Genomic DNA, 14,348 nt, shown 5'->3' with positions numbered 1-14,348 from the left:
ATTTCATTTGTAAGAAATGCCCAGACAATAATAGATCAGCTGTAGCCTAGGGCCGGGAGGTGGGAAATGAGGATTGACTGCTAATAGGTACGGGCTTCCTTTTGGGTGTGATGAAAATGATCTAAGACTGATTGTGGTGATGGCCACACAATCTTGTGTCTGCAGTAAGAATACACTGGAAAACCATTGAGTTGCACATTTTATTTTATTACTTTAAACTTTTTTTTTTTTTTTTTTGGTATTATGGATTGAACACAAGGGCACTTTACCACTGAGTTACATCCTCAGCACTTTCCATTTTTTATTTTGAGGCAACGCCTCGCTAAGTTGCTGAGGCTGGCCTCGAACTTGAGATCCTTCTGCCTCAGCCTCCCAAGTGGCTGGAATCACAAGCATGCTTCCCCACACGCGGCTCAAATTGTACATGTAAATGGATGAACGGCATCCATATGAGTCACATCTCAAACAAACCATTGAAGACGAAGCGCTCAGCGCCTAAACCCTAGATAGGGTAGGGAGCCCAGTCGGGGTGGGAGTGGGAACCGGCTTGGGGAGGCCTGTGTCTCCCGCAGGCCCAGGAGACAAGAGCTGAGGGCCTCCCAAGCTTTCACTGGCCACGAAAATGTTTTAATTTCTTTTAAAATCAGAAGGAAAAAAAAAAAAACAACTTTGAGGTGATTGTAAGATATGATTTTTAATTAGTTTTATGATGTTGGAAAGTGCCCCTGAAGGCCAAAGGAGGTCCCCCAAGTGTTTCCCTGCTGCTGGTCTGAATTCGGTTATTTACCGAATTTACCCCACTATAGCTTTGGAGAGAACAATAAATATTAAAGAAAGGTTAAATTCATCTGAAATAAGAAACGACACTTCCTTTCCCCTCTTTGGTCTCGATTCTCCCTCCGGTTCTTGGTTGTCAGCAAACACTTCTTTACAGGGTTGGTGCGGTCTCAGCACCACTGTCCTGCTGTGTGACTCAGGCTGGCTGCTCAGCCTCTCTGGGCCTCCTTACCTTCAGGGCCCAGGCCCCGTGGGAGGCAGGGACCGCGGCAGACCAGAGCCTCCCGGGCCCCATCCAGGGGACCCAGTGCCAGCCTTGTGGCTGCTGCTGAGTGGGGCTGGCCCTCCGCGGGGATGTCGGGGACCTGGGTGGCCCGGCGACCTCCGGCCTATTCTGCGGGACCCCGTGGGTGGGCGATTGGCCCCTGGCGGGGGGCATCTGCGGACCTCCCTCCTGGGCGCTGTCCACCTGTGCGCATGCGCCCCTGTGGCTGGCGGGGTCAGCCGGGAGCCCAGCGGGGGGGGGGGCCCCGGGGTGGGCAGGAGGTGGGGCCCCGGGGTGGGCAGGAGGTGGGGCCCCGGGGTGGGCAGGAGGTGGGGCCCCGGGGTGGGCAGGAGGTGGGGCCAGCGGGCTGCTGGCCACGGGGCGGGACGCGGCAGCTGGGGTTGGGTTAGAGGTGCCGGGGACAGACGGGGGGGCCTGAGCCCTGGGTGCTGTCGCATTCTGAAAACCCTTCTTTTCTTTTCAAAGGTGAGAAATGTCGCAGCTTCATTGACCTGGCCCCGGCGTCGGAGAAAGGTGAGTGCCGCCCGCCCAGGGGCCAGCTTCGGCCTCCGGGGATGGTCCCCGGCCCCTGGGCTCCCAGCGACCGGGCGACAGGCCCAGGAAGCCAGCTGTCTGATCCCTGAAGCCGGGAGGCAGGTGGGGGAGGGCCATCTGTCCTCCTGCCCCGGGGTACCCTGGGGTCCTGTGTGCCCTCTTCCATCCAGGGCACTCTGGGACTCCGGAGGAGGCAGGGTGGGTGTTAGAAGTGGAGCTCAGACAGTCCTGGGGCCTTGCTCCCCGTGGGGCTTTGCTCCCAGAAGATGGAGACCACATGTCTGGCCGCTCTTGGCTCACAGGTGTGGGGAGGGCCAGTCTGAGAGGTTTCTGCTGCACTGAGTCCCCAGGACCTGGACTCCTGCTGTGTCTCCGCATCACCCCCGTGGTCTTTGTCTTCATGGTCTAAAAGGGTGTCTAGAGCTCCAGCCATAGCATCTGCATTCCAGGCAATACAGTGGAGGAAGGGCAAAGTTTGCAGATCAACTGTAAGGTTCCCAGTCCTTGCCCAGATATACCTGAGAATATCTCCGTGTCCAGAATTTAATATAGGGCCCTGCTCAGCTGCAAGGGAGGCTGGGAAATGTGGTCTTTATGCTGGGAAATGCTGTGACCAGCTAAGTCAGGGAGTCTCTGAGTGTGGAAGAAGTAACTTGATACTGGAGGGGGACCTGTCGTGGGGACAGAGAGGCTGGCCATCTCCCCACCTGCCTGCCCCCCTAAAAGAGCTCGCAAGAGAAACAGGTGGCCTGGAGATGGAGGGAGGGCCGGGTCCTGAGTCAGGCCAGGGGAAGCCGAGGCAGCAGCCCAGGCACCGGCACTGTCCCCACATGGAGAGCGCCAGGTGTCCAGTGGTCTCTCCTCTCAGGCGGTTATCAAAGGCAGAGGGGGCAGCCGGCCCCTGTCATGGAGGGTGGTGACATTCCTGCTGCACAGGTGCCAAGTGGTCCTCATGAGACTGAGGGGTGAGTGACAGGCCCCCACTGTCCCTCCGCCCACAGGAAGAAGCCAGGACCCCGGAGCAGGCCTTTGGGAGAGGGAAGGTCTCCGCTTCCTGTTTCCCATGGCCATTTCCTGTGGGTCGCTGCATGCAGCTGTCCCTGGAGCATTTGGGGGAGCACCTGGGGCCCGGCTTCCAGCTCCAGGTCACTAGTGACAAGAGGCGGAGGTTTATTGAGCAGTTACTCTGGGCCATGCCCCGGGCACTGAGAACCCCTGGGGGCTGTCCTCACCTCCACCTGGGGGCGGAGGACTGAGGCTGAGCTGCCCACTAGCAGGCGTCTCCCATCTCCTAAGGCACAGAGCCAGGTATTGGCCCAGATCCTGGTCCCGGATCCCATGATCCAGGCCCTGCCTGTCCCCAAGCCCCTGGGACGCACGTGCCACCACCCCTAAGGCCCTGGAGATCCCGGCTGACGGGGAGCGGGGCCTGTGTGTGTGTGTGCCCTGGCAGCTGCTCCCGGGGCCTGTGCCCACCTGTAGGCGCCTCCCAGTGTGTCCCCCAGGGCCGTGTGCCCGTGTCCATGTGCGAGTCAGCGGAGAGGCTCCTGCCCCCCAGGTGGCCTCGGACCTCTCCTCCTGGTTCTTTTGTGAGGCCCCAGGGCCCCAGAGGCGTCCACCGTTCTGTCTGACTGGCTTTGCTCACCCTGTGACTCCAGGGCTTGGTGGCCCTGCCGAGGACCTTCTGGCTGTGTGTGTAGAAATGTTTACAGGAGGTGGAGGGGACAGCTTTGCCACCTTGTCACAGGGCGGTCTTCCTGTACTCACCACCTCTCAAACGCTTTAGCTGTCCCAGGCGTGGGCAGGGTTAGGTCCACGGCAGCCGCGTGGCCTCTCGTGGTGGCCACCCGTGGGAGTGTGACACAGATCCACCCGCTAGCTCACCTCTGCCCTGCACGACCCGAGTCTCTATTGTGCAGTCGAGCCCCCAGGGGACAGGGACATGGGGTGACTTGTTGCAGGCTGTTCTCACCCAAAGGGCTGTCTTCCCAGGGACGCTGGCCGCCGCCCCAGCTCACCCGTGACTCCTCTCCTGGTGTTCTTCTGGTTGACCAGATGTGATCAAGATGGTGACCCTAACACCAGTGGACCTTCAGGGGACGCCTACCGTGGGCCAGCCTGATTGACGTGGTCCACCTTCACAGATGAGGAGACCGAGACACAGGGCTGTCCCTCAGCTAGGGGACAGTGGGGCTGGGATTTGAACTTGAGCAGTCTGGCTCTTCTGCTTGAAAAAGCTGGACCCAGGAGGGTCACAAGGGGATCCCCTCCAAGACCTGGGGGATTCCCCTTCATCCTCCTCCATCCAGGACCTCTGAGCTGAGTCCGGAGCTTCCCTCTGTCTGAATCTCGGTTTCCGTGACTGGAACAGAATACTCCAGATGAGTAACTTAAACAGAAGGAAGGTTAACCTTGACTCAGTTTGGGAGCTTTTCGTTCATGGTGGTTCATCTGCTGCTTTGGGGCCTGCGGTGGGAGCACACGGTAGAGTCAGCTGTCACTCGTCGTGGCAAGGAAGCCAGGGAGTCAGCAGGAGACCTGTGTCCCATAATCCCCCTCTGGGACACACCCCCAATAACCTAACTTCCTCCCGCCAGGCTCCACCTCTTAAAGGTCCACTACCTCCCAATAGCGTCAAACTGAGGACCACAACCTTCCACATGTGGACCTTTAGGGAACATTCCAGGTCCAGACAGTGGCAGCCGCACATGTGCTCTCATGGCCCTTCTCAGATGCTGCCTCCTCGTCCCCACCTCTGTCTCCTGGTCAAGCACTTGCCTGTCATCTGTGTTCCCTGCCATGTGTGGAGTGTTCCTCCTTTGTCTGACCATTCCAGTTTCACCTTCCATGAGGGGAACATACTTTTTGTGTGACACTGGCCTAAGCCATAACCATTTTTCATCTGCATTCCTGCCACACTCTGCCTTTGGATTCTCTTGGTAGTTGGAACAATCTTTTTAAAGCATAAAATCACATCACAGGATTCCCTTGTTTAAAACCCTTCCACAGCTCTTCTTGAGATAAAAGTGAGTGTCCCTAGGGTGACCTAAAAGGTCCTGCATAGCCTGGCCCTATACCTGGGATCTCATCTCCTGCCACCTTCCCTCCACACTCTAGCTCAGAATGCTTGCTGTTCCTTGAGTCAGCCAAGCTAGTGGGTGCCCCAGAGCCTTTGCACATGCTGTTCCCCTGCTCTTGCCAATTCTTTTCGAATTTTGCATGTTCTGAACACAATACTGCAATTGAACATACTTGTTCAATTTGAGTGTGTAATTTGAAAGTTGGTGTGTAAATTAGAGGTGAAAGACTCTTATAAACCCACCCTTAGGTAATAATTATTACAAAAAACCATATATATATGCACACGTATATATTTATATGTAGGTATGTATATTTATATAGAAGTCATGGGTTAATTTTCCTATTAGTATACAGAGACTTGCCTTCATTGTGTGTGTGTGTGTGTGTGTGTGTGTGTGTGTTTGGTGTTTTGTTGGGAATTGTGAATGCTAAGCACATGTTCTATCACTGAGCCACACCCCAGCCACTGTGTTCATTTTTGAAACAATCATGTCTTATTCCATCACAAGGAGACAATTTATTTAGCCAGATCCTGCAGCTGGGCATTCAGATTATGTCCTCCTTGCCCTTGAGCGCCCAGTGTCATAGCTGCATAATGGTGCCTTGCACATCCCTCTGTCCCTCATAAGCCTGGTCTCAAGCCCCAAAGGTCTCTTCCTTTCCCTGAGCCCCCAGGGCTCTGCCCACCTCGGGGCAGCACTGGCGTAATCAGTGCTGCACTGAAGGTCTGCACAGGAGGCTGTTCCAGGCAGAGGGCGAGGAACTAACTCAAGATGCCCGAGGGATTCATGAAGGTGAAACGTGCCAATTCAGGTGAACAGCAATGCCCACAAGCTGTGACTTTGACTCTGAAAATGCAGCAACAAAGCTTTTTGGACTCCTCCATCATCTTCTTCCAGGCTTCCCTGCATTTCAAAGCCTCAGTCACTTATTAAGTCAGTGACCAACTGATAGTCTTAAAGCCTGGTGTATCAGTCAGCAAGACCCGTGTTAATGCTGTGTAACAAGCCATCCCACTACAGTTATTATTCCAGCAGTGAATATGGTAATGATGATTACTCACATATCTGTGGATTTTCTTGGGGTTCGCTGATGTAGAATAACTTGGTTCCAAGATTTAGACTAGGTTCAAATCAGCTCTTCAAAGGTCTGTTTTGGGGACCAGGTAGAGGGACCTGCAGATACCTGAAGGAGCTTTTCTTGTGGTCATGCCAGAAATACAAGACGGGGAGCCTAAGTCCACAGGCACATTTGAAGCATGTGCTTGTATCATACCTGCAAACATCCCACCTGCAGGCCACATCCAACACCAATGGGGGGGAAGTACCCTACCCACATGGAGGCCAGGGTTACAGCAGGAATGAAGAGTTGCTGAGCCACATCCTGGCCTGGCCACAGGTCTCGAGGGTGGCTGGTGGCGAGCCATGCTGCAGCCGGCCTGACCCCAGATCCTGGAGATTCCTTGAAGATGTTTGGGTTTCCCCCTTTGTTGTATTAACAGGGCACCTGGTAAAGATCAGTCCCAAGTAGGGGGACATGGGGAAGCCCCCAGCTCCCAAGTCCCAGGTTAGAGCTTCTCACGGGCGGAAGGACTCACAGTGGGATAAATGAATGAACAGGCGCACACACCCAGCCTCAGGATTCATTCGCACTGTCCAGGCTGCACCAGGGACCTCCCGACGGCCGGGCCACCTGCTGCTTCTCAGTCCTCATCTGCCTGGACCTGTGTGTGTGGCCACGGACAGCCTGGACCCAGCAGTGCGTTAATTGAGTGTTTGCTATGTGCTGGGTGCACCTTCTGGAAGCTTGTGCCCCTCTTAGCCTCCGGTGCCTCCTCCCTCCAGCTCTTTCTGCCCCTCCCTCCCCTCCCCAGTTTCCTTTCTGCCTTTGAGTGCTCCGTCTGCCCTCCGTCCCCAGCTCCTCCAGTTCCGTCCCACACTGTCTTAATCTCATTCTGCTTCCTGGTTAATGTTATCCGTACCCTACTGACGATGACCTCTTTGGCACTTAGGATAGTTAAAAACGTAGGATATTTAAAAAGTAATTTTGATTAAAAACAAAGTCCTTCATGTATAATGTATGATGAGCAGTGGCGCGGGAGGCTGAGGCAGGAGGATGGTGAGTTCAAAGCCAGCCTCAGCCAAAGCGAGGTGCTAATCAACTTGGTGAGACCCTGTCTCTAAATAAAATACAAAATAGGGCTGGGGATGGGGCTCAGTGATTGAGTGCCCCTGAGTTCAATCCCTGGTGCAAAAAAAAAAAAAAAATACTCTAAACCTAATAGTGAAAAACTGCACCTTGACCTACGTCCACTTCAGCCTTTGCCTCCCGCCTTCGGCTCACTTTCCTCCTATGTATCTCAGTACACCTGCTCTTTGACGGTCCCTGGGGCCGCAGCCTGCTCAGCCCATCCTAAGGTGATCCTGAGTCAGGGTGACTGAGCCCACTCACCTGCTGCACATCTTTGCTGAGCACATGTCCCTGGAGGGGAGGGGGGTGGCTGCTTCTCTGTGTAACAACTGGGGCCACCTGGGAGCCGAGCCGCGGCCCCTGCCCGCGTCACCAGAGTGTCGCAGCACCTACGGCTGGGCTGGGACGAGATCCTAAAGCAAAATTGGAAGTGTGTTTTTTTACCGAATGCAGATCTCTTGCGCAGCGTTGTGAAGTTGAGAAATCAGAAATGGAACCGTCAAACTGTCACAAGTGGAGGACCCTCTATATTTTAAAATAATGTGCTTTTGTTGTTGTTGTTGTTGATTGTTCACTTTTAAATATCAGTTTTCTTACAGCACCTCCAACATACTTAACCTCTTTGGTCTTCCCAATATTGTCATGGCACAACTTTTGGTGAATCTGGGCAGCGAAGTCATTGGCTTACGTTATCGGGACACAGTAAACACACACAATGGAGCCAAGTGAAGTGCTGACCGCATTTCCTCTTAATATGACTTTTCTCGAGGTAAATGATATTTGCACAGCTTTCTGGTTTTCATACAATCATTCTCAAGTACTTCCTCTTCCTCTCTGTGTTCCTCCCTCTCTCCCTGACACTCCTATGGTGACTTTGACCGCCAGCCCCAATTTAGCCAAATGGCTGCCTAGGACTATAATTTTGAGGCCCTGCTTTAACATCGTTCTGGGATTTTCTTCCCTCTGTCCTGTTGGCGGCCTGCCTCCTCTACCCAAGCTGGTCCATTGTCTGGTTTACTGTCTCATTTCAGGGGGAAATATCTTCTAGTAGCTTTCCAAGAAAGAGACCATGGCTGATTGCAAGGATTCCTGCAGAAACGTTTGCCTCATTTCCCGGGCACACTGGGCTGTTTAGCTGGGTATAAAAATGCTAGGTTGGAAATGATTTTCTCACAAAACTTGGGAAACGTTGGCTGTTCTCTTGTCTTCCAGCTTATTAAACTCAATGCCTTTCGGATCCTTTTGTGCAACCTATTTTATCTTTTCCTCTCCGGAAGCTTTCAATATTTTATTTTCTGTCCTTTGTTTTTAATTTTCTATTTTTGTTTTCATTTCATCCTGAGATATTGACTCAACTCTTATCTTTTGACTATTCTATTTTTAACATTTCTGCAGTTATATTTTAAATTTTAAGAGCTTTTTTTTTTTCTTGTGATCAGAAGGTTCCTTTATACAGAGTCTCTTGCCTTGGTTTGATGGACAGAATTTCGTCTCAGATTTCTTGAGGGCATTAATCTTTTAAAAGTTTTCTTCTGTATCTTTTAATGTCTCTGTTCTTTCCAAGTTCTTTTTGCTTATTTTATTTTAATTTTTGATCCTTTTTTTTTTAAATATTGTAGTTTCCCCTCACATATCTGATGTATCTATTTAGGAGTGAGGCACCTGGTGCTCTTTGGAAGCTGTAGGTGCATGGGGGAGAGGACATCCAGTTATTGAGGTGACAAGTCCCCCTGAAAACAGTCCATCTGGTCAACCCAGTCCCCAACACCAGGCTTTTTCTTGCAGACGGATCAATTTCCCAGGGAGGAGCCCTCTCATCTCCAGTCTATGAACCCAGCCTCCAGAATCCTGGGAACAAGGCATGCAGAGCACGCTGGAGGACACATCAGTGTCCCCAAACTCATCTGTCACTTAACTTTTGGTTTTCAATTTGGAACTCCTGGAATTCTGTCCCAGGACTTCCCCTCTGTGCAGGTCACCGGCTCCCGCTGTGCCGTGCCACCCACCTCTGACCTTCCCATCTCTTAAAACGCTCCCCATCCTCTCTCCTGTAGTCGTTGGTGGGGTTCAAAGACGGCAGAGACTGTCCCTCAGTTCGGCCTTGTGCTCTATCCCCCTGGTGGCGCCCTAGGCCCAGCCGTCCCTCCTGACTTCTAGAATCTTCCTCCAGCTGCCTGTTGGGCTCTTCCCCTGGGAAGCCCCAGGTACCGCAAGCTCAGCTGGTCCACCGTGGAGGTCCCAGGCCTCATCCTTCCCCACCTCCCCTCCCAAGCCAGGGCCCAGTGCTCACCCCTCGCTCCTCCTCCTCAGTGCAGTTATTTGACATGGGAAGTTCCTTTCACCTCTCACTACAGCTGTGAGTCTTGTGCAGCCTGCCGACACGTCCCTCCTGGATGACGGACCTCTTCGCCGGCCTCCCAGACTCCAGGTGCTACCTGTGAGGCCCATCAGCACGCAGAGTGGAATACTCTACAGCCCCGAGAAGGAACAGTGACCACCTGCCCACAGCATCATGGGTGATGAGCACACGAGCCATGTTTGAAAAAAAAACACCTGCCACGTGTCTCCACGTACAGGACCCTGGAAAACAGGGGAGCCGCCCCATCAGGGCATTAGCTGCTCTTGCAGAGGAGGCAGGAGCATGCCGTCTGGAGAGGCCTGGCAGCGGTGATGCTCACCATCCAGGTGTGTGCTCACCGTCGACGCACTTCCTGTGTGTGTTACACTTCATTGGAGAGGAAAGAGAGCTATTCCCCACACCAGATTTTAAATCACCTTTTTAAGATGAGAATCCGTCCTAGCAGACCCTTTCCATGGCTTCCGACTTACGCGAGGCGCTTCGACAGGGCGGTCCTGGCTGGCCATGGTCTCTGCTTTCCCCTCCTGATCCTGCATCCCTGATGTGAACCCTGGGTCCTGGCTCTGCCCCCGTGCTCTGTCTCGTCTCCTCTGTCTTTGCGGTTCTCTCTGCCTGATCTGCCTTTACCTCTTCAACGAACTTGTATTCATCCTTCAAAACCCAGCGTAGACATGACCCATTATGAAGAGTTGTCCCCCAATGCCTAGAGGTCCCATTAGCACCATCACACTGTATTGAGGTGCTCTCCTGCACCAGGCTGGACCCTCCCGGAGGACAAGCACCTGTCCCTCCGTCTTCTCTGGGCCCCTCAGGCTCCAGAAGGAGTTGGTACCGAGAAGGAATTTAGCACAAGGTTTGTTGAATGAATAAAGAAAGGAAGAAATGAACGGAGACCATGTTGTGGGTCCTGGGGGGATCAATTTACGTCTTGAGACCTGGATCCGGCTTCGGAAGCCTTGGTCTCCTCTGACCCACGGGGGCTGGGCTTTAAGTCATCTCTGCTTCTTGCCCCTGTTCCCAGAGAGCCAGGATTTCGTCAATTTCTGGGACACAGTCTCCAAAGCTGATAGGTCCATTTGTCGACTATCTCAGGGGTGTGGGACGACGTGGTGGCTCCGCGCCCACAGTCCCGAGTCCTGGGTGAGTGATTTCGCACTTGAGCTCCCATAATAGTCTCCTGTTGTTTCCCTCAACCTCTCTGTTCTCCGCCCGAAATCGATTTACAATTCCGCTGCTCACTTAATTTATTTAGTGCATTTTATTGATTTATGTCATAGAACTGAAACGTGCATAGATCAGAACACGCTGGGCAGGGGAGGGAGAGGGGAGCCCACTTCCACGGCTGCACGCGGGGTCGGCCTGCTGGATGCAGCTGGAGCAGCTGGAGCAGCTGGAGCAGCTGGAGCAGCTGGAGCAGCTGGAGCAGGTGGGGCAGCCAGGGTCCCCTCCCGCCAGCCTCCATGAGCCAGCCCGGAGGTCCGGCCTCTGAGCCCCCCCTGCTCCCAGACTGCAGCAGTTCTCCTGCCTGGGCTCCCGAGGGACCAGGGACACAGCCGTCGTCCACAGCCAGACAGAATAGGAGCTCTGGTTCTTTCCACCCCAACAAGGCGGGCATTTTGAGGCAGAGAGGCAGGAGACCCTCCAAAGAGGTTCATGAATCCAAGACTTCCTCTCCCCTCCATTTCTAGGTCCCATGGAGAGAACACAGCAGCCTCGGGCACAGGGTGGGCCTCATTAGCCCTCTGAATGGTCCTGGTCCACCTGTGGATCATTTCCTGGCCATTCTCAAAAGATGCACAACACAGACAGCGGACCTGGGGCCGTTTACTTCCCAGAGGCAGGGCTTTCAGGAAAGGGCCATCATACATCCACCTGGCCTTGGACCCCGGGTCTCATCCCTTGAGCCAGGCTGTGTGTGAGCCAGGAGCTGGGGCAGTGAGGAGACCCGCCCCAGCCCCTGCTCCCCAGGGTCTCACCTTCTAGCTGCAGGGAGAGACCCAGGGACAGAGGGCCGCGGGAGGCTGCGTGGAGGAGCATTAGGGTTGGCTTTCTGTTGCTGTGATAAAATACCTGAGATAAACAACTTAAAAGGAAGCAAGGTTTCTTTTGGCCCTCAGTTTCAGAGGTTTTAGTCCAGGGCCGTTTGCTTTGGTCCCATGGAGAGGCTGAACGTCACAGCAGGAAACGTGATGATGGAGCAAAGTCGCTCACATCATGGAGTCCAGGAGGCAAGAGAGAGAGGAAGAAGGTGGAGCTCCTTCAAGGCCATGCCCCCAATCACCTAACTTTCTCCCATTAGACTCCACCTCTTAAAGGTTCCACCACCTTCCAGGAGCACCACAGGCTGCTGACCAAGCCGTCAACGTGTGACCTTTGTGAGACATTCAAGATGCAAACCACATAACAGGTCCCACATGGGAAGGGTCTTGAAGGAGAGTTGCAAACCCTCCTTGTGCATAACGACGTCAGGGGAAACCACGCCAGTAGGATGAACAGCCTGTGCAATGGTGAAAGGCAGGGCCAGGCAACAGCAGGCGCTCAGCAGACATTTGCTGAGTGACTGAAGGATGGAAGGAGGAGAGCCCAGAGAAATTGTCTCGCTCAAGGTCAAACAGCAGGTTTAGGTCAGGGTTGGCTCAGCCTCCAGGGTGCTGAGGACTTAGAAGCACACCCAGCTGCCCTGCCACTTCGCCCGTCCGCCCTCAGCTCCGTCTTCTCTCCCCCTCAAACCTCATTTCCAGCAGCGTCGCTCCCTCGCCGGTTCTGAAGTGCTGGTTCTGCGGCACTCATCTCTGAAGTCCCGGATCCCTCTAATTATGTGCTGTTATTAAATCCCTGAGCCTGGTGGAGGATTGCTCCCAGAGATCACAACATCGAATAATTGCTTTAGTTGCTCTAATTCCAATTATTCAAGATTATCTTTCCAGGTAATTAGGTATCTGGGCACCCTCGCCTGCTCACTCTCGCGCCGAGCATCATATTAACCCCAACCAGTGACCAGCTTTCATGTTTCATAATTGGAAACAGTTTCTCCATGGCGAGCAGCCTGTTAAGTGTAAACAGTGGCAATTTAAGTTTCTAAATGGCCCCGTGGTCTTGTCATACTTTAGGGTGAGAAATCGTGTGACTCTGGGGTCATGTTTTGTGGTGGATCTAGATGAGCAGCAGAGGGTTGTGCAGTGTACATCCTGCACAGCTGCACCACGGGGCCAGGGATACACACAGACGGGGTTAACAGGAGACAATGCTCATCCTACAAGTCTGTGCCCCGCAGACTTGTGACCTGTTGGTCATTTGTGATTCTATTTTTGTCCTGTGTATTGGCTAGCTTTCTGTGACTATAACAAATACATGAGACAATCAGCTTATAAAGAGAAAAGGTTGATTTGGGCTCTTGGTTTTAGAGGTTCTAATACATGATCAGTTAACCCTGTTGCTTTGGGCCCAGAGCAGGGGTGTTCACCCCATGACCAGGGAAGAAAAGGGACCGGGATACCACAATCCCTTTCAAGGGCACTCCCCCCCCCCCTTCAGGACCTTCACATAACCCGCTTCCCAAAGGCTCTTCCACCTCCCAAATAATAGTGCACAGAGCTGTGCTATGGTCTGAGTCTGGAATGTCCATCAAGGGCCCAGCTTGTGGTGCTATTGGTGATAGGACCTGTAGTGGGTGGGGCCTAGTGGGAGGAAGTTAGGTCATTGGGGGCGTGGCCTTGGGGGAGGGTTGGCCCCAGCCCCTCCCCTCCCTCTCCCACTTTGCTTCCCTGTTGCCATGACATGAGCCGTTTCCTCTGCCACCAGCTTCCACAAGCCTTCCTCTGTCACCACAGGCCCAACTGCCATGGGGACATGTGACCATGGACTGAAACCTTTGAAACCATGGCTCAAAATAAACCTTCCCTCCTTTAGGTTGATTTACCTCAGGTATTTTGTCCCAGCAACGGAAAGCTGAGTGACACGGAAGGGCTCAGAGATCTGGTCTCCCTTGTTCCATTTTACAGATGGGGAAACTGAGGCTCCGAGATAAAACCCTCTGTGGCTGCCATGGGCTGACCATAGTAAGTCTTCTTCCTGCACACTAGGCCCTGAGAAGGGGGGCCTCCCTCGGCCCAGCCCTGACCCACACAGTGAGCACTCATTGAGCACCTGCTGCGTACCCATGCCTTTCATACATGCTATTCCACTGAGCCCTCTTCCCAGCCAGCCGGATTGCTAACTGGAAGAGTAACTCAATTGCATTTATTTCTACCCAGCCAACCTTCAACTAACCTTTATTGAGTAATGCACAGAACTCTGTTCCCTGCCAGGTACTTTTACACCCCTTGCATCACTGAATTCTTTTGCCAGCTTTTTGGGGTGGGAGCTATTATCTCTAGTTTATACCAGAGCGTCGAGGTAGCTGACTCAGAGAAGTTGAGCTGTTTCCCTGAGGTCACACAGCATAGTAAGGATTCCATTAACCTTTTGCTATTTCTGCCTCACCTCACAGATCTTTCCAACCTGCCCGGGGCCTCCTGGTCCCTCCTCCGCATCTCTAGCAAGTTCTTTGGCCCGCTCTCTGTGTGCTGTGACCCAGCTGGGAGGCCCACTGGGTCACAGCTGTCGGGGTCTGCGTGGAGCGGGAGGGAGGCGGCAGCTGAGGGAATCCGAGGCACCCTCTGCTCCTGACGCATCCCATCTGCTGGCTCCTGCAAGCCTCATCATTCGCAGCCATCTGCCAGGCTCCCGGGAGACGCTGTGAGGGCTGGGACGGAACCCAGAGCCCCCGAACGTGCGCGCTGCGTGGGTGCAGAGGGGTTGCAGCCCGACACCCTGCGCAGCCGACTCCAACCAAAGGCTGGTTCGGCCTCCGGGATCCTGCCGGCCTCCCCCAGCCTTGCCTCCTCTGGCAATGGCCTTTGGAATGTCGAAAGCCTCTGGCCTCTGTCCCCGCCTGCCCATCCTGGGTTTCTGTCTTGGTGGAGCTGGGGAGGGGACCCAGGGCTTCCCACGTGGGAGGCCAGGGCTGTACCACTGAGCCCCAGCCCAGCCCCAGCGTTGAATCAGAGAAATTATTTTGATAATCGCTTTATTGATTTTTTCCCCTTTCCATACAATTTGCCTGCGTAAAGTGTACAGTTC

At 53.7% G+C, this 14,348-nt stretch overlaps 1 protein-coding gene across 1 annotated transcript in view; it reads left to right on the top strand.

The window, feature by feature from the left end:
• Gsg1l (GSG1 like) overlaps positions 1-14,348 on the top strand; it is a 174,370-nt gene that overhangs the window by 56,591 nt on the left and 103,431 nt on the right. Inside the window, exon 2 of the mRNA XM_076840431.2 lies at positions 1,529-1,576. Coding sequence (XP_076696546.1) covers positions 1,529-1,576 — 48 coding nt within the window. The remainder of the gene's footprint in view (positions 1-1,528; positions 1,577-14,348) is intronic.

The sequence above is a fragment of the Callospermophilus lateralis genome, chromosome 19 (genome assembly GCF_048772815.1).
Source record: "Callospermophilus lateralis isolate mCalLat2 chromosome 19, mCalLat2.hap1, whole genome shotgun sequence".
NCBI lineage: Eukaryota > Metazoa > Chordata > Mammalia > Rodentia > Sciuridae > Callospermophilus > Callospermophilus lateralis.
Note: the sequence above shows the minus strand (reverse complement) of the source record. Positions and strands in the feature narration are given on the sequence as shown.